General features: G+C 39.5%; 1 protein-coding gene across 4 annotated transcripts in view; it reads left to right on the top strand.

The window, feature by feature from the left end:
• Lmbr1 (limb development membrane protein 1) overlaps positions 1–26,778 on the top strand; it is a 133,686-nt gene that overhangs the window by 88,792 nt on the left and 18,116 nt on the right. For 3 of the 4 annotated variants that reach the window (XM_050119920.1, XM_050119924.1, XM_050119923.1), the window contains 6 exons: positions 12,779–12,859; positions 21,032–21,108; positions 21,655–21,732; positions 24,609–24,682; positions 24,893–24,983; positions 26,220–26,286. In XM_050119920.1, the coding sequence (XP_049975877.1) occupies positions 12,779–12,859; positions 21,032–21,108; positions 21,655–21,732; positions 24,609–24,682; positions 24,893–24,983; positions 26,220–26,286 (468 nt within the window). The remainder of the gene's footprint in view (positions 1–12,778; positions 12,860–21,031; positions 21,109–21,654; positions 21,733–24,608; positions 24,683–24,892; positions 24,984–26,219; positions 26,287–26,778) is intronic. The other variant, XM_050119922.1, reaches the window with a different exon arrangement.

Raw genomic sequence — 26,778 nt, 5'->3', positions numbered from 1 at the left:
AATCATCGATCTTACCCAGCTGTGAGGCCTGGGAGCTACAGCAACAACTTCTCTGACAAGATTGTGATTGTGACACGGAAATGACTTTCCTTCTGTGTCGTACGTCTTGATCTCAAAGCTCCTCTAGCAGGACTTGCCGTATTTTTCATAAGCACAGCAAGTATCAGCCATACACCTTCAAGTCCACCTCCACTGCACACTGCTTCCTCTCACCTTTATTTCTCTACAGCCCTTTCAGTCTCTGGCATCCCTGAAAGAGCATCTCAGGGCAGGAAGCTTTGCAAGTGTTCGTCTCTTCTGTGCAAGGTACAGGCCTGGTGTGACATATGTGTGTGTGTGTGCCTTGTTTTTTTGGTTTTGTTTTGTTTTGCTTTTTATCTACTCAATGATGCAAATAACACCCATGTATAGGTATAGGTATAGGTATAGGTATAGGTATAGGTATAGGTATAGGTATAGGTATAGGTATAGGTATAGGTATAGGTATAGGTATAGGTATAGGCAGAGCATTAAGTGGGCAGGCAGGGGAAGTGAAATTCAGTGAGAAGACAGAAAATAGAATTCCAGTGAACAGGTTTAAGAGGGGGTGACATGGGGCCCCAGTAAATGGCTGAGCTTGGGTAGGTGGAAATGAAATGGTTTTCCTGCTTTTGTGCCTAAAAAATCTGAGCAATCAAAACTGTTTGCTTCTAGGACTCCCGTAGAGGAGCCTGACAGAAAGTCCATTACAGTAATTGGACAGAAAATCTTTTATATTTTTTCCCAGTGTTAAGAGGATACATATATCATTAACATACTTAAATGTTTAAGTAATGCAGCAGCATTAATTGAAATAATTAGCTTTTGTGTGTATATAGCCCATGGGTATACTGGGTAACTTTAGAAGTTCCATAATGAATAGAAATTATATTTGTTGTTTGAGTTCAAAACCTTCACAGTTCTTTTAAGGTAATTTATTTTAAAATATTATAGTCTTTGAACTATAATTCAATTCTGTTAAGTACCATTTTCATCTTCATGATAAAAATTTGTATGTAATTTTTGGTAGCAGTTTCTTCCTTGATTCTAATTTTTCTTTCAATACTGGAGATCGAATACTGGGCTTTCCTTCTACATGGTAGGCAAGCACTCTACCACAGAGCTGTCTCCAGCTTCTTGATTCTAATCTTTTTAAAAAAGCCTTTTTCATCAAAACTTACATTAACTCTTTATTCTTAGAGCTCAGAAGAGGTAGTAACTTTTTCAAGGTTTTGATACCTCTGGACACAGAAAATGAAGGGAATGAAAATAACAAGACATACCTGTGCAGCCTCTCCCTGGACCTTGGTACCCTCTCAGCCAGTCTCAGAGTCATCGTCAGTGTTTGACTCTTGCTATTTAGAAGCTGAGTTTCAGAGTTTTGTGACGACACTGACTTGGGATACATCTCTGGCTGCTTTTTCATATAGCCTTCTGTCAGGCCTTTCCCTGTGTCACTGGCAGGATCACCGTGCAGTTGGGCTGCTGCTTTTCTGACATCATTCATATGGCAAATATGGAAGTTTTCTTGGCTTTGTCCTAGGGAAATCTTCTAGGTTCTAGCAGTGATCATTTGAAAAATTGTGTGTGGTGGGAGTGAGGTGTTTTCCCTGCTGTTGTGGCCACAGAATCTGAACTGTCAGAACCATTCCATACACTAAGAATACTTGATTCATATAGAATATCATGTATGTATGTATGTATGTATGTATGTATACAATCACTGAATAAAGAATACCTTCTTTGAATAGGGATTATATATATACATACCATATGCAGAGTATATAGCAGATTATATGTATATATATCTGTTTGCCTAGCATACACATAAACACATACATACATATGTAGGGAAGAAAATATCTTGGATTCAACTCTGGGCTTTTATGTGAAGTGTTTGGGCACAGTCAGACAGTCTAGACCTGATATGTATCTCTGAAAAGCATATGTATTCATAGATAAAACAATGATAGATGCCATAATTTATTTGGCTTCTTGGGCTCTTTAGTCACTTTCATAACAATAAAATGTAGTCCAAACAAATTTTTGATGCAATATGAAATGAGTGACTGTGGGAAATATAAACTAAAACGCCAGTAAGGAGGGTAGCTTTGGAAAACAAGTGAGAAGCTTGTGGAGCCTGTGTCATAGCCTATAGAATTTATAAGAGAAGTTGTATTATAAAATTCACATTTTAAAAAATGGAATGAGGGTTCAGTATGTGTCAGCTTCCTCCCAACCACAGTCTATGTGAATGATAGTGTTACTAATGGTAGCATCAAATATGAAAGGTAAAGGTTACTCTTAACATCGTATCTAGTTCAGTATCTACTGTGCTTGTAACTGAAATAGAAAAGGACCAAATCATTATTTTGATTGCACCTAACATTCTATAATACTCCTAAAGTTGTTTGTTTTTAATATTTTTGCCCTTGATTATAGTTACTTATAGTGAAAGTATGTTTGCATGTCCACAGTTGTATTGGGTATCAGAAGTCTTATAACACAGGTTCATAGTCAGGTGATGTTAGAAGTCAATAGAAATTGCAATGTTAATAAATATGAGTGTTGCAAATAGAGTGGCACAGAAATGGAGCTTGTATGTATGTGCCTGTTTCCTCTACAGACAGCCTCAGTGTTAGTACACAAAAGCAGATTCACTGGACACTTGGACTTGAGGCTCCAGCTTCCAGGTGCCTCACTCATTGGGTTTGTGGAGCATGGTGTGGTGTCTCTGGGGACAGTCTTTTTTCTCTGTGAAGTATTAGGAACCTTGGGTTTGAACAGTTGCTTTTCTGACCAAGTTACTTGAAATAATATCAGAACTTGAAAAATCTCCCATTTTTGGAGATGGGATTGTTGGTCACATTTAAAGTTGTAAGCAATTAAAATTTTATACTTACTTGGATCAGATTTTCTGATCTACCCTTGTTTGTATGCTAAATTAAAAAATAAAATAAAGAAAATCTGTTTATGCTGGAGATTTCTACGTCCACATAATATTCAAGGAGACTAAGTTTAGTACCCTGAATTATTTAAAGTACAGAATTATTTGTGGAAATAGTTTTATTTCATCAAGCTATTTGAATTATGTACACGCCTAAGTTAAAATGCTTATTTCTTCTAAAATACACTGTATATTTTAAAATAAATAATATCTTGAACAGCTGAAGCTATCTTGTATTTTGAGACTGTTTTTGTGCATTGGAAAAAGTAAAAGGGCAGCTCAGTTACTGGAGAAATGCTGAAGTTTGGGAAATTTTGTTATCTTGGGAGCAAAATATTTTCAGTACCACACCAATTCTTCAGCTTAAGAATAAAGCTGGGAAGAATGCCTTCAGCTATTAGTTTTCCTGAATCCAAAGACATGGGTGGGGCAGGATCAAAATACTCATTTGATCAAAGTTATTGGCTCTGAAGGTATTCTTCCCTGTGTAAGGAAGATGAAAGGTGTTGTTTTTATTGCATGCTAGTAACAGTGTAATTTTGAACTAATTGGTGTTGAACTGCCAATCACCTGGGGGGAATGCAAATAGATACTCTTACAATTTCCTTTGAGGTAGTGAAATCTTATGTCGGGGCTGGAAGAAAAACAGAATAATACCGTGAAATTGACCTTAAATGAGCTGCTTTGTGGTTTTCTTGGAGAATCCCTTTTTATTTTTCAGGACTTGTCCAAACAGGTTTTTGTCTACAATTTGACTTATTGACTAGACAATGCTGACACTAAACAGTTTAGGTTTGTTTTAAAATAAAATAATGATAATATGGTTTTTAGGATATTTTCATTTTTGATGCAACTTAAATTTACATAATAGTTGAGTGTTTACAGTATGTCATAAGTCCACATACTAGCCAGTGTTGGATTTTGGTCATTTATAATGTAGGATTCTCTCCCACATTTTCGCTTGGTTATTAATATATTACCATGTAATGAAGGAAGGAAATGTTCTGGAAAACTGTTATTTCAGGTGACTTATCTGAGGAAAGTAGGAATGTGCTCTTGATTTTATATGAAAGATAGTACTTACCAATTAACTCTTGTGTGTCTGGAGTTGGACCACCTAAAATAATAGCACATTTTGGAAATGTGACTTCAGGGGGTTGGAGAGATGGCTCACTGGTTGCTCTACCAGAGGATTTGGATTTAATTCTCAGCATCCACACAATAGCTTAAAACCATCCACAACTCCAGTTACAGGGAGTCTGACACCCTCTTTTGGCCTCTGATGGCATTGCATGCATGTGGGTGCATACACATACATTTGGGGTGGGGGACACACGTGAACACAGAATAAAATTTAAAAAAATGTCACTTCATTTTTTTTTCTTTGAGGAAGTATGCATTCATTATTATAGAAATTTGTATTGAGCTATGTAGACATATCACAAGGTAGGCTGCTAGTCTCTTCACTTAATTTCAGATTGACAGCACACCAGGAATACTGTCCTGGTAACCATTCTCTTTCCAAGTTCAGAATGTTCATCAATTATTCCCCAGCCTCAAACTAATTACTGGAAGTAAAATATCACTGTTAGATATTTTGCAATTTTATTTAAAGATACTTGACAGTCTTACAGTGCTTGGCTGTCTGCTTTGGTTGCCAGAACCCCAAAACTAAATTTGTAGTCAAGTTGTAGTAGGTTTGGTTCATAATGCCTGAGTTTCTCTGTGCTACATTTAACCCTACTTTTGTAAAAGTGTAAGTTGGATATTAATGAATAAAATAATGAAGCCAAGGCACTCTGGAGACAGCATGGAACTTTTAGCCAACATGTGGCGTTGGCTCTCTGTCTCCAGAGATGGGAAAAATGAGAGTGGGACAACAGGAGGACTGAGGATCTGTGACTTTTCTAGGGGCTTAGAAAAGAAGGCCTTTGAGTCTCTATAATGATACCTATGTGGCCCAGCACTCCTTTAGACCTTTGCTTGAGAATGGTCACTGTTAGTCCTACTACTCAGGTTAGCTGCCTCCTTCTGAGTCAGTTCTTTTGGCTACTTGCCCTTTAGTCCCCAAGAGCAAGAGCTAGCAACCTTCCAGCTTTTTGAAGGACCACCTATCTTTCAAAGGAAACAACAGTGAAGACAGAAAACAGAAGCAGGGCACTTGTTCAGGGCCAGTGAGGAAGAGGATCACCCGATAGGTGAAACCTACTGTTGTTTAATTCGAGAGTCAAGACAGAATTTGTACCTAACCTCCAAAAGTATCAAGATGGGCCAGGGAACTGTATTTGAAAACAAAACTACCCAGAGCTTAAAAAATAAAAGGAAATAACAAATATTTATTAAGGTAGACAGAATAATGCTTATCCAAAGATGCCCAATCCTAAGCCCTAGAACTTGTAAATGTGTTACTTTGCAGGTTTGATCAGAGTAAATGTCTTGATATTATACAGGCATACAGAGTACCAGGTGGACTCAGTGTAAAAACTAAAGGAGGATGGCCAAAGAGTAGAAAAGACAATGGAAGCACAAGTGTAGTAGAAAAGCTCTTGTGAAACATAGATCAGAATATAGGAGAAGTAAATCATTAATGAAATAATAAACATGGACTACAGGTAAGCACATATCTAGATGGAGAGAAAATAACAAGTGAGAAAAGATGGTAATGTAAATAGCAGGAAAAATTCATCAAGCTGAGACTTGAATGCAGACTCAAAGCCAGAAAGGGTTGTAGGAGAGCTTGCTACATGGACATGTATACCTCTGTTATGTCAGTGCTCTATGCTTCTGGCCTGAACAGGGATTTAAAAGATAATTTATCCTATAAGAATTTGACTTCCAGAAATGATGTGAAAAATTGCATACAAAAGAGAGTTCAGCAGAGAAGTTGAACTGGTGCCTAACTAGAGCCTTGGTTCTAGTGTATATGGTTCTGGAAGGTACTCTCTGTGTTACTAGAGGAAAAGGTACCCACTAACCCAACTATAAACTCTGAGATCTATGACACTGACCTACGTGCCTAATTTGTTGGTGTAATAGTGATACAAACAATGTGGGAGGAGCCAACCACTCTGATTGGATTTAAGGCTCACTGTAGGAGGAGAAACCCATGCATGACCACTGCTTAGGTAGCCAAGAACTTGAGACTAGGTAGGCCTTGGGCCTAGGGGAAAACCAAATACTATTGTCCTGCTAAAGGAACATAGCATTCAAATGACTCTTATACATAACATTCTGCTCTACCCATACATCAGTGTCTTGCTCAGCCACCATCAAAAATTAGAAGGTTACCTCAGCCTACCACCACAGAAATCCACAACTGAGTAATGTGCAGAGTAAGGGATTTTGGAATACCCAGTTCAAAATGGGCTGTCTCCATCAAACCCTTCCTCCCCTCAGGGCTCAGGAAACTATGGAGAAGAGGTGGTGGGAAGATTGCAAGAGCCATAGGGGATGGATGACTCCAAGGAAACAGTGTCTTCCTGACCCAATAGGACTGATGCACATATGGACCTTCAGAGACCGTAGCAGTGTGTACAGGACCTGCACAGGTTCAAGCCAGACAGGGTCCCAGCACTGAGAGGAGAAAGTAGACACAAACTCCCATCCCTAACCAAGAAACTATATCCAATTGACAAACCACTTGCAAAAAAATTGGTTTTCTCCAATAGAGTCTCATTGGGTATATTAGCAACACTTAAGGCTAGGCCCCAGGACCAGCAGTAGATGGCCATCAAACAAAACAAAACAAAACAAAACAAAATGAACTCAATGGTATTTTTGTAAACTTTTGTCTCATATTGCTTTGTTTGGGCATTCTTTTTGTATTCATCCCTATTTGCTTAAATATTATGGTTTCTGCCTTTTTTTGTTTTTATGGGGTTTGTTTGTGTGTATATATATTTCTTGTTTTTTTTTTTCTTTCTTTAAAAAAAAAAATCTGGCCAGGCAGTAGTGGCTTACACCTTAGTCCAGCATTTACGAAGCAGGGGCAGGTGGATCTTTTAGTTCTAGGTCAGTCTGGTCTACAGAGTGAGTTCCAGGACAGTCAGGGCTACATAGAGAAACCTTATCTTGAAAAATAGAACAAAATTCTGATTTGTTTTTTGTTGGCCTGTTTGTTTTCTTTTTTTTTTCATCAAAGAAAAGTTTTTTTTTTAATTTTCCAAATTTCTTAAAAAGTAAGAAATGTTCAGCCTGTTTGTTTTCTAAAAAGAAAAGAAAAGAAAGGAAAGAAAGTATAGTTAGGAGGGTGAAGGAGGTGAGGAGAATCTGGGAAGAGTTGGGGCAGTGGAGTGGAATTATCAGAATATATGTAAAATTATTTTTAATAAAAATATTTTAAAAATAGTTCAGCATCAAACTTACCTCTTGCGACTTGCTACAGGTCACTAAATAAAGTATGCAGTTGTAAAAGGTTACACGTTCCCAAAGATGTTATTTATTTATTTATTTTGGTTTTTCAAGACAGGGTTTCTCTGTGTAACAATCCTGGCTGTCCAGGAACTCACTGTGTAGACCATGCTGGTATTGAACTCACTGAGCTCTGCTGCCTCTGCCTCCCAAGTGCTGGGATTAAAGGCCACCACTTCCCGGCAAGATGTTACTTATTTATTTTTTTTTAAGATGTTACTTATTGATTAGGGCAAAAAAATATTCATATACTCATTTCATGTCTCTGCACTGAGCACTGAATTTATGCCAGGCACTATTCTAACTTCTGCACCAAATGAAAAATGTACCATTAGTACCATTGCACTTGAAATAATATTTCAGGAAGATGAGGACTGGGAGGAAAGATGATTGGCTAACATGGTGGTGAGAGCTTTTACCTTGACACAGTACTTTATACATAACAACAGGTTATAGGCTAAGGCTGTTTATACTGAAATATGTTTATACTGTAGGCTAAGGCTGTTTATACTGTTATAATGAAAAAAATCTATGCAAGTATGAGAACTCCAAATGAGAATGTAAGCACTGACATACCTGTAAACCTAAGGAAAAAAAATCAACAAAAGTCCTTGTAGCTGGGGAGAGATGAAATAAAGGCAAGGCAGAATAAATAGTCTACACATTTGCCCTGCCTAGAGAGAAAAGCCCCACTCCTCACACACCAGTCTAGCTGCGGGAGGCAGTTTAGTCCCTTGATGTCACTGTTGAGCTGTTGGAAAACTACACGGAGGCTTGCTCTGTCTCCTAAATCCTAATTATGTGAAACTATTTACTTATTTTTAAGTTACTTTGAGTTTTGTGGCTTAGTGGAAAACATCCTGATAGGTACTTGCAATTCCACAGGTGAGAACAGTGAGTCTCAGAGAATTATAAATCTAAGAGGACAGAGAATTCCAAGAAGAAAAATCACAATAAAAATTTTGGAATGTAGTAGACAGGAAAATGTTGGAATTAACCAGTTTAAAAGAATAAAAGAAACCCATTCCTAAATCATCTATGCTTGATTTATACCTTAGAATCCCCCAAAGTCCCAAAGTGGCACCACCAGGTGAGTTAGTATGAAGGAAGAAAGGGAGCACTCATGGAAAAGCTGTCATGAATGGCTTAAGCTCCATGTCCTTTGCTTCTACCCAAGGTGCCAGACACATGCGTCTTGTCCACTTTAGAAGGGTGGGAGTGTGTGCAGACAAAATACATAGGCTCCATCCTCCACTTGCACTGCTGAACTTTATTTGACAAGGAGACCAGGAGGGTTCCTCTCAGGAACCTGCCCGGGAGGAAAGCTCTGCAGCTCTAGCAAAGGGAATCATTGGATTCTTATGAGTGAAACTCATCTTGTCTGAAGTTCAAACCAGCATTTATCTCTCATAACTTCATTCTTAAAACGCAAACAACCAAGACTGGTGAGTGAGGAAAGCCTCCCATGTGAACACAACAGGCATGGGCATGTAGATATGGGTGCATGGAGGAGGAATGGCTTGAGATGAACCACTTCTCATACCCTGAGTCGGACAAGAAGGCCACTTTCACCTGGAGCGTTGACTTAGAAGTAAGAAAATAAGCCAGAATGACAAAAATAAGTAAAGTGTAAGAGGTAAGAATCTGAGAGACCCCTTCAGTAGAGCTAGCCTCTAGCTATCAAGACATTCCTTCCAGACAGGGCTAAAGAAAAAATATGATGGAAAAAAATGACAGGATCAAGAAATTGCTCTGATCTGATCTGTGGATTTTGAGATTGAAAATGCTCACTGTGTTCCCAACATGGCACAGACATGTATTCAGAGCAAGAATATTGAGAACAAAGATCATGCACAATTTGCAGTGTCTTTGACAAGGAGACTTTTCTGGGGTAGGACTGAGAATTGCTGCAGACTTCTCAAAAACAGTGTTGAAACTGTAGGCTCATGATTAAAGGCTCTAGCTGGTCGTGATAGTTTGCAAGATGCTGTAAACGTTACAACAGTGGTTCTTAACCTTCCTAGTGCTGAGACCTTTTAATAGTTTCTTCTGTTGTGACCTCTGACTATAACAGTATTTTTGTTGCTACTTCCTAACTGTAATTTTGCTTACTGTTGTGAATTGTAAATATCTATGTATTCTGATGGTCTTAGGTGACCCATGTGAAAGGGTTGTGACCCTCAGGTTGAGAAACATGCATTAGAAGGTAGATCTTAGCTTCAAGGAACTAGAGGCATGTCCTTGAGAGGTATTCTGTCTGTGATTCCTTCCTCTCTCTGCTTCTCTCTTCTGCTTTGGTGAAGAATCAGCAAAACACCCCTTGGAGAGGTGGCATTAGGAGGAAGTGGGCATTGAAACAAGTCCAAGCAAATGCTTGACACAGAGCTTTGTGCACACTTTATTCTGATAGAGATAAAACTTAAAATTCACTGAAAACTAGGACAATAGTGTGGAAAGCTGATATACTGAGTTATTCTGAATGCAGGTATTGTATTTTACTGAATGTAATAGGGTGAATTGGCTATAGACGAACAGAATGAATGAGGGTGGGCTACTTAGTGCATCATTTTGTTCAGGTCCTGCTTGCGTTTTCTCTGATAAAGCCAAAGCTTTGCAGTTTTCCTTCCCCTCTCACCTTTCCTTGCCGAGGCAGGAAGCACTCCTGAGCTTTCATTCTGGAGTCTAGGTGATTAGGCTGACTTCTTCCTGCTGTGCTGTGCTCATCAAGGCTCCAGGGACAGACCTGACTGAAGGGGTCTTTGGCATTCTTACCTCCTATGCTTTATTTATTCATCTTGTCATTCTGTTTTCTTATTTCTAAGGGTCAATGAAGAAAAGACAGATACAGAAATTGGATTCAATTGGACTGGGCTCTCTGATAGAGAAACTAAAGCAAGCCAAAAACTCAGCATGTTCATTATATTGAATTGAATAGGGAGACAGGGTTATTGCATATAACTGTATCTGAATAGGAAATCTCTGTAGGGCTGCAGTCTTCAGGCCATAAATAATTCTGGGGAAGAAAGCTATGGTAGACATTTTTCTGCACTCACAATCAACATTTGCTCTTGGACCAGGAAGGAAGGCTTTGCCATTCATTTTCCCATGGGTCTGAGGCTTTGTAGTCCTTAACATATCAACAACACACGAGCATTCAGGACTTCATTCACTCAGGGTTTTGTCTGTTCCCCATACTACTGTAACAGGATTCCTGACACTAGGGCTTCCAGTTGCCTGGTTTCTCTGCTTGCTTGTTTATGTATTTTCTTTTATAAGTAGTTTTATTCACTTTTGAGAATTTCATACATGAGCATTGCATCTCCATCACTGGTCCTTTCTATTTCCCCTCCAACTCCTCTACCCTTCCAAATTTCTGATGTCCTAATTATTATTATTACATGTAAACACACATATACACAAATGCATATATAACCTACTGAGTTTATTTAGTTTTGTTTGTACATATGCATATATCCAGAGCTAACCTTTACTGAAAAGTTCCTGTTGGCCTCTTCAATGAGTTGCTTTGCTGTTTTAAATAGGGAGTCAAGTTCATTTGTTTATCACAAATGTTCCCCCCACCCCCAGACAGGGTTTCTCTGGCTGTCACTCACTTTGTGGACCAGGCTGGCCTTGAACTCACAGAGATCCTCCTGCCTCTGCGTTCCAAGTGCTGGGATTAAAGGCATATGCCACCACCTACTGGGTTCTAATGAATTCTTAACTGATTTAAGAGATTAAACTTCAAATAATAATAATAATAATAAGATCTAGATAATGATTACAGAGAAACACGCGCACACAAATGCAAGGCAAGTAAAACCTAAAAGGAAGTAAAACTTAAAAGTTCTCAAAATAGAATTTAGGTCACAGAACATTTAAGAAAATGATCAATATGAAATGATAAAATATATTTTATAAGAAAAATGTAGCTGGGCGATGGTGGCGCATACCTTTAATTCCAGCACTTGGGAGGCAGAGGCATGTAGATCTCTGAGTTCGAGGCCAACCTGGTCTACAGAGTGAGTCCAGGACAGGCTGCAAAACTATACAGAGAAGCCCTGTCTCGAAAAACCAAGGGGAAAAAAAGTAACAATCCTAGAGATGTAATAAGGGAGATCTTCAGCAACCAAATGCACATTCATAATGAAAACAATCCTTTAACAGTGGAGGAAGCCTAACCTGACACATTGTATCTGGGGATTTAAAAATCATCTGTTTCAGGATTTAAGAGACTGAGCAGAAAGACTAGGAAGATACTGTACATAGACCATTGGAGAGATAAGTAGAAAGTAGGAGTGGAGGAAACCCATATGAGAAACATGAGGTGCAATCTGATGCATTTAGGAAAATGTGCATTTAAGTAGCTTATCACTTTGGCAAAAGCTCAATAGTTGGCTGCATCCAATGTGAGTGATGGATGATATAGGCATTTTGAAAACAGGAATTTTGAAAACCTGTTGATAGAAGTTGAAACTATTACAATAATTTGAATTATTATAGTACATAAAAACATTTGGGAACTGTAAACCTTAAAAAGCTTTTAAAACTGAAAGTGGCCCACTTCAGACTGGAAATCTGCCCCCACAGAAGTAATATAAACAAATGAACCAAATGTGCTAATGCTCACCAGAATATTGACAAATGCAATAATGCTGAGTGGAGCTGCGGCACGTCCAGATTGTGATATGCATACTCAGCTGTTAGGAAATGTTTATTGACAGGCAATAGCAAACAGTCAACTAATGTGTCTGGTTTGACATTTGTCTAAGAGTTTGGATGAGTCAGAAAACCCATATGTAAGACAGAAGTTAAATATGAATGTGAAGAAAGTCATGGAAGCACCAGCCACACTGGGGATAATTGTAATTTTAGGGAAGCAAACTGGAGAGGGGTAGGTTTTGACTCCTTGTTCTTACTATAGTAAGCACATGATAAGAAAGATTAGTATAAGAGATCCAGCAAGGAAAGACATTTTTCTAAGAAACGTGATTGTTAGTCTTTAAGAGTTTGGATTCTCTAGAGTAGTGGTTATCAGCCTTCCTACTGCTGTAACCTTTTTACAGCTCTTCATGTCCTGGTGACTCCCAACCATAAAATTATTTTCCCTGCTACTTTGTAGCTGTAATTTTGCTACTGTTATGAATCCTAATGTAAATATCTGTATTTTCTGATGGTCTTATGCCACCCCTCTGTAGGAGTCATTTGACCTCCAGAGGGGTCACAACTCACAGGTTTGAGAACCGCTACTCTAAAGAGTGAGCTTTTATGTGATTCACAGCTGCAGTTGTCCTTCCCAGCCCTCAGTGAGTACCAGATGTTTTGTATTTTAGCTACAGGTCTACCTGCTCTCCCGTGTTAAGGCATCCACTGCTACACTTACAAGTACTTTTGCTTTGATAGGGCTGTCTTCATCAGTGGAATACACCGTAATGGAATTGGAGAAAGAACTTGAGAATGTAAAGACCCTTAAGACAAAATTAGGTATTGTACTTTTCTTTTGGACTTATTTGTTAGTCTTGGTTAGTTATAAAAAGACTGTAAATAGTCAAAATATTTGAAAATTTATGGAAGTTTAGTTTGTGTTAAAAACTTTCTGTGTTCAGACTCATTGGTCTTTCTTATAGGAGAGGGTAAGTATAAATTCTCTGAAATTACTTTTTTAAAAGGCTTGTTTATTTTATATGTTATGAATGCTTTGCCTGCATGTCTACCTTTGTATCCCCTATAACTGGAGTTACCAGTGGTTGTGAACCACCTTATGGGAGCTGTGTGATGAGCTGAGGCCTCTGCAAGAATAACAAATGCTCTAAACCACTGAGCTTTTGTCTCTCCAGCCCCTGAAGTTACTTTTCAAATATGTTAACATGCAAAGATGTTGGGGCTTTATCTGTTCACTTGAGTTGATTTTTTCTGTATGTGGCTGGCTGCACACATACCAGAGTGGGTGTGGAGGTCAGAGAAGAAGCCACAGGAATAGGTTCTTCTGTTCCTTCATGTGGACTTTGACTGATGGCAGGTATCTTCAGTCACCAAGTCATCTTGTTAGCCCCACTTGCATTATTTTTGAGAAATACTAAGTAAAAACTTCTCTGTCAATGTGATTTTTAAAATGTGCTTTTAAGATGTCTTTTTTTCTGACGGATAGAAGGCACTTTAATTATGATGTGCCTTAATACCTTTCTTGGTTTTTGGCTCATCAAGCTTCTTGGATGTGAGAATTTATACTTTGCATATCACCTGAGAAATTTTGGCTCTTAATTTATTCCAATATTTTTCTTTTCTCCTTTGTGCTACCCTTTTCAGGGATTTGAGTTATTTGCAGATTATCTGTAGCTCGTTTGGTTTTGGATAGTTTCTGTGGCGGTTTTACTCATCTCAGCCTTTCTTCTGCAGGTCTCATCTGTCTCTTATCCCAGCTGCTGTATTTTATTCTCAGACACTGGTTTTCAGTTTTGCTTTGGGCCTGTTATCTTCATGCTGATAATTGACATTGTTCAATCTGTTTCCTCCAACCTTGTTGGAAAAAAGAAGGAATATAGTTATGAGAGCACTCTAAAGTATGCGTGTGTGCATCTGTGGGTGCATGCGCATGCCAGTGGTTAATATCGGGTTTCTTTCTTGATTGCTTTCTACTTTGTTTTTGAGATTTTAAATTTATTTATTTATTTATTTTTTATTTGAATCTGTTGCTCACTGTTTTGGCTCTACTACCTGGCCAGACATCCTAGAGCTCTTCCTGTCTCTGCCCCCCCCCCCGCCCTGAAATTACAAGCCTGTGCATTATACTAGGCTTTCTCATGTCAGTTCTGGTGTTTAAACTTAGGTTTTCATGCTTGCACAGCAAGGCCTTTATCAACTGAGCGGTTTCTGTAGCCCCTCTGAGAACTGTGCTGGTTGTCTATTGTTTTGTCAAGCTAGAGCAGTGGCTCCCAACCTTCCTAATTCTGAGACCCTTTAATACAGTTCCTCATGTTACAGTGACTCCAACCATATAATTGTTTTTGTCTCTACTTTGTAACTGTAATTTTGCTACTGTTATGAATCGGAATGTAAAGATCTGTTTTCTGAGGGTCTTAGGTGACCCCCAAAAGGGTCAAGACCCGCAGGTTAAGAACTGCTAAGCTACAGCTAAAGTCATTTGGAAAAAAAGAATCTCAATTGAGAAAATGCTCCACTAAATTGGCTTGTGGACATTTTTTTTTTTTAAAAATTAATGATTAATGTGGGAAGGCCCAGCTCATTGTGGATGGTACCACCCTTGGGAGGTGGTCCTGAGTGGTGTAAGAAAGCGGTCTGAACATGTTAGGAGGAGCAAGCTAGTAAGCAGCATTCCTCTGTGGCTTCTGCATTAGTTCTTCCTCCACGCTTCTGCCTTGAATTTCTGTTCTGACTTCTCTTCAGATAAGGGACTATAACTGTGAGCTGAAATAGACTCCTCTCTCCCCAGGTTTCTTTTGGTCGTGGAAACCATCACTAGTAAAAAACACTTCTAATCGCTTTGCCTGTGAATTCTGACATTCTTTGTTAGCTCTTGATAAGTTTCAAATGATTGGTTTTGTTTCATATTACTTGTTTTATATAATTTTTTACTTCTTTGCATGCTCGGCAGTTTTTGAAAGGAAAATAGGCATTTTGGGATGCTGGTATTTTTTTTGCATCCCTTAGGGGAAGGAACTTTGGATTGAAATGCAGTTAACTGATTCAGTTGCCTGTCTCTGAAATCTCATTGGGTTGGACCCGAGCAGTACTGCTCCAGGGCACCTGCTCCATTGTGGGGCATTTCTCCTTGTGGCCCATGCAACTAACTATCAAGCACTATTCCCTCATGTTTGTCTTTAGCCATGGAGTGTTTCGTGTCTGAGTTGAATATGTGAGGTGACTGTTGGCAGACTTTTGGTGTACTTAATTTGTCCTGCAATCTTGTTTCTGAAGATGTCAGTTAGTTGGGTTTTCTCAGACTCACATTTCATGTTTTCTGGGCGGGAATGAACTGAGCTTTTCTTGGTTCCTTTGCCTAGCCATCATGTTCTAGAAACTTTCAAGATGTTAAATGAGGTCATTTAGGTTTGTATTGTTCACTGCCCCTCAAATCTATTGTATTTCCCAAGATCAGAAGTTCAGAGTCCTGAGCATTTTGTGTGTGTGCATGTATACCTGCCTTTCTTTCTCTTCTTACTTCTGTGGCTTGATGATTTTATTATTTGAAAAATTGTTGGTAATTATCTTTTTTGTTATTTATTTATTAAAGATTTCTGTCTCCTCCCCGCCACAGCCTCCCATTTTCCTCCCCGCCACCGCCTCCCATTTTCCTCCCCCTCCCCCAATTAACTCCCCCTCACTTGTCAGCCCAAAGAGCAGTCAGGGTTCCCTGCCCTGTGGGGAGTCCAAGGGCCACCCACTTCCATCCAGGTCTAGTAAGGTGAGCATCCAAACTGCCTAGGCTCCCACAAAGCCAGTACGTGCAGTAGGATCAAAACCCAGTGCTATTGTTCTTGGCTTCTCAGCAGCCCTCATTGTCCGGTTTTATCCCATGCTTTTTCAGACCCAGTTCAGCTGGCTTTGGTGAGTTCCTGATAGAACATCCCCATTGTCTCAGTGGGTGGGTCCTGAGTTCCTTGCTCGTGCTCTCTCTCCTTCTGCTCCTGATTTGGACCTTGGGGTTTCAGTCTGGTGCTCCAATGTGGGATTCTGTCTCTGTCTCCTTTCATCGCCTGATGAAGGTTAATATCCATGAGGATGCCTATATGTTTTTCTTTGGGTTCACCTTCTTATTCAGATTCTCTAGGATCATGAATTATGGGCTCAATGTCCTTTACTTACGGCTAGAAACCAATTATGAGTGAATACATCCCATGTTCCTCTTTTTGGGTCTGGCTTACCTCACTCGGGATAGTGTTTTCTATTTCCGTCCATTTGCATGCAAAATTCAAGAAGTCATTGTTTTTTACTGCTGAGTAGTACTCTAATATGTATACATTCCATACTTTCTTCATCCATTCTTCCATTGAAGGGCATGTAGGTTGTTTCCAGGTTCTGGCTATTACAAACAATGCTGCTATGAACATAGTTGAGCATATACTTTTGTTGTATGATAGGGCCTCTCTTGGGTATATTCCCAAGAGTGGTATTGCTGGGTCCAGGGGTAGGTTGATCCCGAATTTCCTGAGAAACCGCCACACTTCTTTCCAAAGTGATTGCACAAGTTTGCATTCCCACCAGCAATGGATGAGTGCTCCAGCAAAGGCTATCATTGGTGTTTTTGATTTTAGCCGTTCTGACAGGTGTCTCTACTCTGTTTTTATGCCAATACCAAGCTGTTTTCAATACTGTAGCTCTGTAATAGAGTTTGAAGTCAGGGATGGTAATGCTTCCAGACGATCCTTTATTGTATAAGATTTTTTTTTGGCTATCCTGGGTTTTTTGTTTTTCCATATAAAGTTGATTATTGTCTTCTCAAGGTCTGTGAAGAATTTTGATGGGATTTTGATGGGGATTGCATTGAATCTATAGATTGCTTTTGGTAGAATTGCCATTTTTACTATGTTGATCCTCCCAATCCAAGAGCAAGGGAGATCCTTCAATTTTCTGGTGTCCTCTTCAATTTCTTTCTTCAAAGACTTAAAGTTCTTGTCAAATAGATCTTTCACTTCCTTGGTCAGAGTTACCCCAAGATATTTTATGCTATTTGTGGCTATCGTGAAAGGTGATGCTTCTCTGATTTCCCTCTCTGCTTCTTTATCCTTGGTGTATAGGATGGCAACTGATCTCTTGGAGTTGATCTTGTATCCTGCCACATGATAAAGGTGTTTATCAGCTGTAGGTGTTCTTTGGTAGAGTTTTTGGGGTCGCTTATGTACACTATCATATCATCTGCAAGCAACGAAAGTTTAACTTCATCTTTTCCAATACAAATCCCCTTGATCCCCTTATGTTGTCTTACTGCTATTGCTAGAACTTCAAGCGCTATATTGAAGAGGTATGGAGAAAGTGGACAGTCTTGTCGTGTTCCTGATTTTAGTGGGATGGCTTTGAGTTTTTCTCCGTTTAATTTAATGTTGGCTGTCGGCTTGCTGTAAATAGCTTTTATTATATTTAGGTATGACTCTTGTATCCCTAATCTCTCCAAGACCTTTATTGGTCATTATCTTATCAATTTTTTAAAACGTATTTTTTTATTGATTCTTTTGGAATTTAACATCGTGAACCTCAGTTCCACTCATTTCCCAGTCTCTCCATATCTATCCTTCACCCTTGTAGTGTCCCCCACCAAGAAAAACTTTCAAGTAATAATAAAAAATAAAAATAAGAATATTAATTAAACAAACAAACAAAAGCCCTCCCCTCCTCCATTTTCCCTGCATCTCTATTGCCTCTTTATTCGTTTCAGTGACACCGGGAGCTGTAGTGTATCATGTTTTCTGTCCAAACAGCTTTACTTGAAAATGTTCATTGTGTAGTGAGTTGTTGGTCTGGTTCAAGGCCTCTAGCTTCTGGTACACCATCAGTGCTGGACCCTCACTGAATCTCCTCTCAGATCTTCTGCTGTTGCCCCAAGTTATGGAGATCCTGTGGCTATGGAGCAGGGCCAGTCCCTCATGCACTCTAGCAGGTCATAGCTGGGGTAGATATTGGGGAGTGCCAACTCAAAGCCTTAGATGTATACCTGGGTGGTAGCTGACTTGGTTTATCTGGGCTGCTGGGATCACCACCCCTCAGATGAGGGGCAGACCCAGCTCTCCCATGCCCATGATGAAGCTTGGGGCCATCTTTCCCAAGTGCACATGGGGGCCTCCTATGAGGGACAGGATGAGGGGGCAGGGTCAGCTCTCCAGTGGGAGAGGGCTGCTCTCTCTGGGCCAGTGAGAGCCAGTGCTAGCTCAGCCCTTGTACTTTAACACATGGTTCAAATGGGCTCCTGTGGTAACATGGGCAACAGATATCAACAGAGACCGCGGGTGCATCAGAGCCATAGACCTAGATATGAGCATCAGCAACAGTTTGGGCTCAGTTGTCACCATTGCTCAGGGTGGTAGTGCAGGCCTCTCAGATCAGAATGGGCCCAGCAGAAGCATGGTCCCCACTCCAACATGGCCAGGTGGTAGCACAGACTTCTGGCATCCTTGTGGCTTTTGGTGGCAACATGGGCCAAGGACATCAACATAGAGACCTGACTATGGAGGGATCATTGTCTGGTTCCTAGGAGCAGCTGGGCCCAGATGTCACCATGGCCCTATGTGGCATCATAGGCTACTCAGATCAGCATTGCTCCGGCCACAGGGTTGCTCTCAGACACCAATATGGCCCCAGGTGGTGGGCCGGTTCCTAGGCATTGCACGGCCCTTGATGGCAATAGGAATCATAGTTGTCAGTATGGACTCTGGCTGCAGTAAAATCGTGAACCCAGATATGGTCCTGGGCTGTAGCTTGGGCCCTGATGTCTCCATGGCCCCAGGTGGCAGTGCAGGCCACTCACTCAGGGTGGCCCCTGTGGTGGGATGGCCTTCGGGCACCAACATGGCACATGTGACAGCCCAGACCCCAGGCATCCTCATGGCCTTCAGTGATGACAGGAGCCACAGACATCAACACAGACCACAGCTAAGACAGGGCCATAGACCCATTCACGGCCTTTGGCAGCAAACCAGGCCTGGAAGTCAACGTGACCTCAGGTGGCAAGCAGGCTTCCCTCATCAGCCCGTTCCTTACTTACTGCCTTTGCCTCTTTAGATCTGCCTCTCCCCACAGAACATAGGCCATTCTGTTTCTCTAGCTCTCTCATACCATATATCGGCTCACTCTAATGGCGCTGACCACCAGGCACCAGAGCTGGCTGATGGTTTCTCCTCCCCACCCTGGGTAAGTTACTCCAGGTGGGACTGTCAGTGTCCTTCATCCACCAGGCCCTAGTGGTACCCAGCAGGTCCCCTTATCAGTTTTTATCCGTCCCATTTTCTTTGATTTTTTTGAGATTCTGGTTAAATACACACTAGACTTTCCCCATTCTCTATCATTTGTGTTCTGTGTCCTAGCCTCTCATGCTGTCTTCTGGTCTGTCTTCTACTTTAGTATCTCCCAGATGCCATACTGCTGTTTAAACTTCTTATTGAATTTTTCATTTCATTTTACATTTACAGTATTTTTCAGCTCTAGGATGTTCATTTGGCTGTTTTCATTGGTTCAGATTTATTTGTGAGTTTTGTTGTTTTGTCATTTATTTAGTTGACTATCAATTAAGGCCTCTTTTTGTTAGTCTGTGTGTGGACAATTGAGTGTCTGTTCCTGTTGGCTCTGTTTCTTCTTTACCTCCTGATAATGTTTGACTGATTTCTGGATAGTTCTTAAAATTATAGAAGCTGGAGGACATTTTCTTCTTTTGGGTAGGCTGTTAGAGTGGCCGTACACTGTCTGACTGTCTCTTTTCTAAGATATTGCTTTTCATTGGTTCTGACTCTACTTCCTAGTGGACTTTAGGTTGGGCCTGGCAGCTTTGCCTCTCACCTATATCTCTCTCTTCCTTTTCATAGCATTCTCACTACTGAGGTCTCAAGGAAAAAGGGATCTACATGGCAGGCTTACTTCTTAATCCATTTCTTCTCTTTAGAGGGATTTTGCCCTCTAAAATTCTGACTTCTTTGCTAACTCCAAGCTTCTTGTTTTTTTTTTCTTTTTTTCTTTTTTTTTTCCTCCTTGGCTTTGTTGGGTTTCCTGAGAGTTTGCCTCAGCATTGCTGCTGCTTTTGCCTCTTTCACAAATGTAAAGGGAAAAAAATTGTGTGTGTGTGTGTGTGTGTGTTTGTGTGTCTGCTTGGCTGTATGTGTGCCGCGTGTGTGCAGGTACTCACAGAACCCTGGAGCAGGAGTTACAGGTGGTTGAGAGCCACACAGTGTGGGTCTAGGAACCAAACCCAGGTCTGGATGAGGAGCAGGTGCTCTGAACTGCTGAGCCACTCAAGGCCCATGCCATGCATTGTCTCTTGACTTCTACTTGATTTATCAGACTCTTGGGCCCATACTAACTCCATATTGAAAACCGCCTTGCTGGGAATGGATGCACACAGAGAGGGCTCACCTCCACTACATCACACAATATTGGCCTCTTGCTTTCCTTAACTTGTTGCTCTAATACATCTAGAGATGGTTTTCAAGTTCAATTCCTCTTCCTTAGTGTTCATAGCATGGATCGGGTGTGGTATGAAGTAGTTTGTTTCATCTAGAATGGGAAGTTCCCTTAAGGCCTCGAAAACAGATGTTCAGCCTTGGGACCTGAGACTAGAGGGGATTATCACTCACACTCCTTTATTCCCTCAAATATTGGCCTGTGTCAGTATATACATGTGTGTCAAGTACACATATTCGTCATCCTAAAAGTGAGCTATTTATTAACGATATATTTTCTTAAAAGCAAAATTGTCTTTACTAAGCTGAAATTTAAGCTTCATGGCATCGAACTTTTAATGTAGCAAGCTAATTTTAAATGGATTTTTATAGTTTATAGATAAAAATAAAAAAACCAATTTATCTTAAAATTTATGTTTTTCAGAAAATAAAAAATAATGTACACTGGTCACAATATAATGAGATGTGAGGAAAATATGAACCTGGAGAGAATTTTTGGAAATTGCTGAAATTTTTACTTTGTTTTTCTTTCTAATAGAGAGGCGAAAAAAGGCTTCGGCATGGGAGAGAAATCTGGTGTATCCTGCTGTTATGGTTCTACTTCTTATTGAAACAGTAAGAAGTTGCTTGCTGGCTTAAATAAACTGTATTGTCTTTTGTTTACTGTTTCCTTTAGCTGAGCTGTTTCCAGTTAACTGGGTTTCTAGCAACAGAATCAAAATCTGTCTGTATCTCAATTTGTAAAAATTCAGCACAGTAAAGAATGGAAATGAATGACAATTAGATAAATCCTTAAGGTTATACTTCCTCATGCAACAGGAACTGCAGGTTTTGCTTGAGTAGAATTAAGAAAACACAAAGCATAACTGCTGCTCCAAAAGCTGCAGGAGTGGAATTCCTTTCTAAGATGAGCTGTGCTAGAGCATGGCCCTAGGAAGTCAGGGGAGCTGTGGATTTCTCACTGAGAAGTCTACACAGTAAATCCATCTGTATTGTTACCTTCTGTCATAAATCTTGAAATCATAATTTACAAAATGCTTGCAGTTTGTCTTGGAGTGCTTGTATATACCGTACTTCCCCATTCTGAAAGACACAGGTGATGTGCACTGTCAAAAGGAGTGTTGGTGAAACTGAGACCTGACAGCTCTCTCTCTGTTGCAGTCCATTTCGGTCCTCTTGGTGGCGTGTAATATTCTTTGCCTACTGGTTGATGAGACTGCAATGCCAAAGGGAACAAGGGTAAAGTTAAATGCATTCAAAAGTCTTTTTAGATGTGTGTTTGAATATTTTGTGTAAGTTCCTGGAAACACCTTTCTGAATGTAAGCATCCCAAGCCCTGTGAATTTCTCTGAATAAAGAGCTTTCACAAACATATTTACACACACACACACACTTTGGTTTCTAGGGCATTTTTTCAAGTATCAGTGTTACTTATAGACTTCAATGTCAGACATGATATTGATTTTTACTGAAGTTTTTATTTGGAATTCTTTAAAGAAAATGCATGCTTTAAAACAGTGTTATATAAAGAGCAGATCAGTTAGATTTAACAAATTTGCTACATATTTGTGTATATGTATATATGTGGAGGAAAATGAGTGTCAGAAGTATCACAGAATTTATGAAACTTGTTTAAAATGTGTGGTTATTGGAGGAGAGTCCAGATGTACTTTTTTCATGAGTTAACTTTTATCTGGTTTAAAGATTGGTGCTTCCACTAGTCTTGGTGGCACATGCATCATGCATACACTCCTAGCACCTAAGAGACTAAATGTTTTGAGTTTTAGTTCAAGGCCAGCCTGGACTACACATTAAGACCGTGTCTCAAAAATAGTCCCAAATAAAAAGTTGATGATTTTTGTTAGGTTCTGGTATATAGTCGAATATATGCTCTATTAGGAAGAGATATATCATTAAATATTTGTAGTTGACTTGCTGTCTTTTGTCATCCTTTTGCAATGTTCTTGCCTCAGTCTCTCAAGTGATGAGGTTACAGATGTATGCCACAATATTTAGCTTGCAACACTTTTCCAGCTGTCTGTAAAGTTTGGAAATACCCCTCTTCTGCTGCTGCTGCGACTAATGGTGGTGGTATCTGTGTGTGTATGTGTGCATGCATGCTCATATGCCCATACATGCACACACTCATGTACACACACATGCATGTGTTTATGTTTTTGAACAGGATTTCATGTAGCCCAGCCTGGCTTCAAACTGCCTCTGGAGCCAAGGATGGCTGAATGTCTGTACCTCCTGCTCCTACCTCCTTTGTACTGGGATTACAGGTGTGGGCCACCAGACCTGGTAGCTTTTGAATATATAAAATGTTACTTGATTTACATTTTGAAGTACATTTTGTTTTTCTAGGTCAATAGGTTTTCCAGTCCTCATAGTGGTGGCTTTAAGACCCTCTTGATCTTAATATGTCATATTTCTCGTAAGGCAGATGTTGCCATTTTTTTCTCGCAGAAAAAAAAGTCAGTCCCTGTCTTAATTCCTTTCTTTTCATCTGAGATGGAGGCACCCTGCTTTTAATTTTTTTTAGCCATTGTCTTGACTTTCCCCACCAGCAGTGTGTCTGGGCCCTCCTGCCACCTTCTATCACCTTGTTTCACCGTCAGTTCTCACTGGAGGGCCTGCTGCAAAGGCACTCCTCTTCTGCAGCTCGGCTTAGTCTTTTTTCTTATGCCGAATTCCCACACCAGGAAGTTGCTCCTGTGATTTCTGTTGGAACAAAAGAGTGGGGTGCATTTTGTGTCATCTCCTTCCTGTTCAGTACAGTGACTTGTACCCCCAGGGCTCCCTGTATGCTTGTGTAAATATATGAACTCTTTAATTTTCCCTTAGTCTCTCTTGAGAGAGTGAGTATTCCAGAACATCTTTCCATCTTGGCCAGTATACCTTTGCAGTGTAGGAAAGTAGGATCTTTTCCTTACCCAGCACTGGGTTCATGGTAGAGGTCTTAATAGCAAAAGGCAGAATGAGAGAAAAGTGGATGAATTTAATATAAAATTTATGAAAGCGTAGCTTCCATTTGCAGAGGAGTGGACAGTGATGGCATGCTGGACCATGATGGTATGGTGTGCCGCTCCCTAATCATGTGCTCCACTGCTTCTGGGTCCTGCCTTGAGGAAGGAGGAGGCTCCTCTTCTCTGCATTGGGAACCCGACACCTACAACAAGGGATTTTCTTAGGGTCCAATTTGGGATGGCATGTCTAAAACCTGACCACTTGCTTTTGGCATTGTCTGTGTTCTCTTAAATGACAAAAAGATGATAAGTCCCATGCCATCACTTTATTCATGAATGGAATTGCCATGGTATTCTTATTCCTTTATGTCTAAATTAGAATGTATATATAATGTGTGTGATATTATTTATTGGTTTCTGTTTTATTAGTCTGGCTGCCATTGTGATTTAAAATGACCAGGAAAATGATGATGTGCATTCAGAGATTATCCTTTAATCTCTATCAGTAAGCTTTGAAAATATTGTTCCTGCTTTAATGGGGGAGTGATGGCTGCTCTCAGTTGTCAGTATCTGAACATTATTTATTTTGTTTTGTCTAAGTTCTTGGTAAAGGTAGGTCTTGAAATTGGGGTAATTTTTGTGAGAATTTATGCATTGCTTTTTATTGTGTTAAATTACTTTACATTTTTTAAAAATGTGCTAGCAGTCACGCTTTTATAATGAATTATTGAAAAAATTTGGGAAAAGAAAACTGGATATACATTATTTGTAAGTATATCTTAAATTTGGCAGGATTTATGGTATAATTTTTATATGTTACTTCTACCTTGGTTTATGTCTGTATTCTGCTCTGAACTATTATCTATTTAAAAAACCTCCCTAGAACATTCAAGATGCTTTTCTCAAATAGCAGATTGTTCTATTTTATAATAGTAATCATATTGGTATCATTTTGGCAAGAAACTTAAAAGTACGTTTACAGTTATTCAGGTTATTTTTGAACCTGTTAAAATGATTAGCGTGCTGCCAAGTTTGTGCTTAGGTCAGTCATCCTTTGGAAGACTCACGCTATTCTAAGGTTGATGTTTCCAGTTGGAACTGTCTGTGTAATGGTGTCACTGGTTCTGAGGAGTGTTTTCCCTGCAGGGGCCTGGGATAGGAAGCGCCTCTCTCTCCACTTTTGGCTTTGTGGGAGCTGCACTTGAAATCATTCTGATTTTGTATCCTTTCTTCAGCTGAATGTTACGTTTGTTAACAAGTTTTCTGTCTAGTTCCTGGGACAAGGATAATTTAGTAAGACACTTGTCTAGAAGAAAAAGCAAGTCAGTCCTTCTCAAGCCTCAGTGGCTTGTTGTGTTTTGTTTTTCCTGTGGGCTTCAGACTTGGGGAAGTGTGCATTTCCTTGGAGCGTTTTCCCTTCATTCTTACAGCTATCTCATGGTGTCTTCTGTAGTTGGTTTCTATAGCCTCAGATGTTTTGGAAACTTTACACCCAAGAAGGACGACACAACAATGACAAAGGTAGGCAGAGCTGTAGGTGCTGGCGGCTTTCCTCTGGCTTCGTTAGTCATCACCCTGAACGGCTTATCTGGGCTGATAGGTATTTGTAAGCGGCAGACACACAAAGGAAGATTTCAGAATGCTGAGTGAGTGGCAAAGGATGTGCTCTGTGTAATTTGGACTGCGTCCATTCACTTGTAAATGCACAGAACTACAGAGCTTGGTAGCTCCTTGTGGAATGCTCCTGAAAGGACCGTTTTTCTTCTTAAAGAAAACATAATGCTAATGAGTAACCTGGACTATGCTAACTGTACTTCAGGACTTTTTTGAAATCTGAAGAACTTAGTTGCTACAAGTAGTTAAGACAAAGTATTTCAATTCTGAATAATTAAAGTGAGAAGGAAGAGCTCTGTTTATTAACAGTGTGGTCTGAGGCTAATTTGACTTTATACAATATGTCATTGGCTCCAGAACAATAAAGGCTCTTATCTTACATAATAAATATGTCTTTGTAAAATATTTTCACATGCTGCCTAAGAAGAATGGTTACAAGCTGCTGGCCCATTTCCGTTTTTATTATGTAGTCTGTATTTACAGCCTAGTTAAAGTGTGTTTGTATGTATGTGTATATATGGCAAAGAACCCCCTCTATAATACATATCACATACACATACAGATCTGTCTATCCGCCGACCCAGATGTATAAGGTGCAGATTTTTAAAAGTCAATCAGTAGCCAGTGCCTAGTTGAGGAGACTATAAATACTAATTGGTATTTTCAGTGCTTCCTATTGAAGATGAAAGAGTAAACAGAAGATACATTGAAAAATTAATTACTAGAGTCTAGATATTTTGGTTTCTAGTGTTTTCACATTTAAGATTGAATTGTATAAAAGTCAAACAGGTCAGAGTAGATATTATATAAAAGAACTTGTCAGCAATCTGTCTTTAATATTTAGTCAGAAGTCCAAAGGCATTCTTTTTTATTTCATTGTCAAAGCTTCAAATTAACAACCGCATCAATAATATAAAATGTGTATGATTTAAATATTCTTTGACTTTGTATTTGTACCTATACTATGTGTATTTTGTGGAATTCATAGAAATAACTTTAATTTCTATAAAATTAAAGGAAAGGCTTATTCTGTTTAAATTTTACCCTCATGGTTAGTGTGCTCTGGGTATCTGCCCTGTACTGAGTGCTGTCTCTCTTTGCCCCTGCTGTTTTATTACTCACTTCCTTCTTTTCTCTCCACAGATCATTGGGAATTGTGTGTCAATCCTAGTCTTGAGCTCTGCTCTGCCTGTGATGTCAAGAACACTGGGTAAATTTGACTGAGAACTGTTCATTAAAAATCATTATCTTTATAGATAGCTTTACTAAATCTTTCTAACTTTTGCTTGGAAAAGTTTTTTAAAATCATCTTTAAGATGTAATACTTCTTCTTATATTATTTTGTGTTTGAGTTGTGTTTAGGGCTGTACCAAAGCAAGTGCTTTTCTTAAACAAAGGCCATTTATTTTTTAAGCACTTAAAGCATTCCTTTCCTAAACAATAGACTCTTTCCCTCACTAATTCACAAGTTGGGCAGAAAGAATCTTCTAGTGAGGAAACTTGTGACTTTTAAAAAAGCTTAATGCCTAGAAAATATAAAAATAATTTTTATGAAATGTCTTTCCAGATGTATAGTTTAGTGTGTGCTTTTAAAAAGGAGAAATTTGTAAACCTACTTTAAGCTGCTTTGTGTCCATGAAAATAGAGCTGAGCATGATGTGCAGCCCTGGGAGCACACACCAGTTCCAAGATTCTTTTTTGT

The sequence above is a fragment of the Alexandromys fortis genome, unplaced genomic scaffold (assembly GCF_014885135.2).
Source record: "Alexandromys fortis isolate MF-2015 unplaced genomic scaffold, M_Fortis_MF-2015_v1.1 scaffold_177, whole genome shotgun sequence".
Lineage (NCBI taxonomy): Eukaryota > Metazoa > Chordata > Mammalia > Rodentia > Cricetidae > Alexandromys > Alexandromys fortis.
The sequence above is the reverse complement of the archived record's forward strand: the minus strand, read 5'-3'. Positions and strand labels throughout refer to the sequence as shown.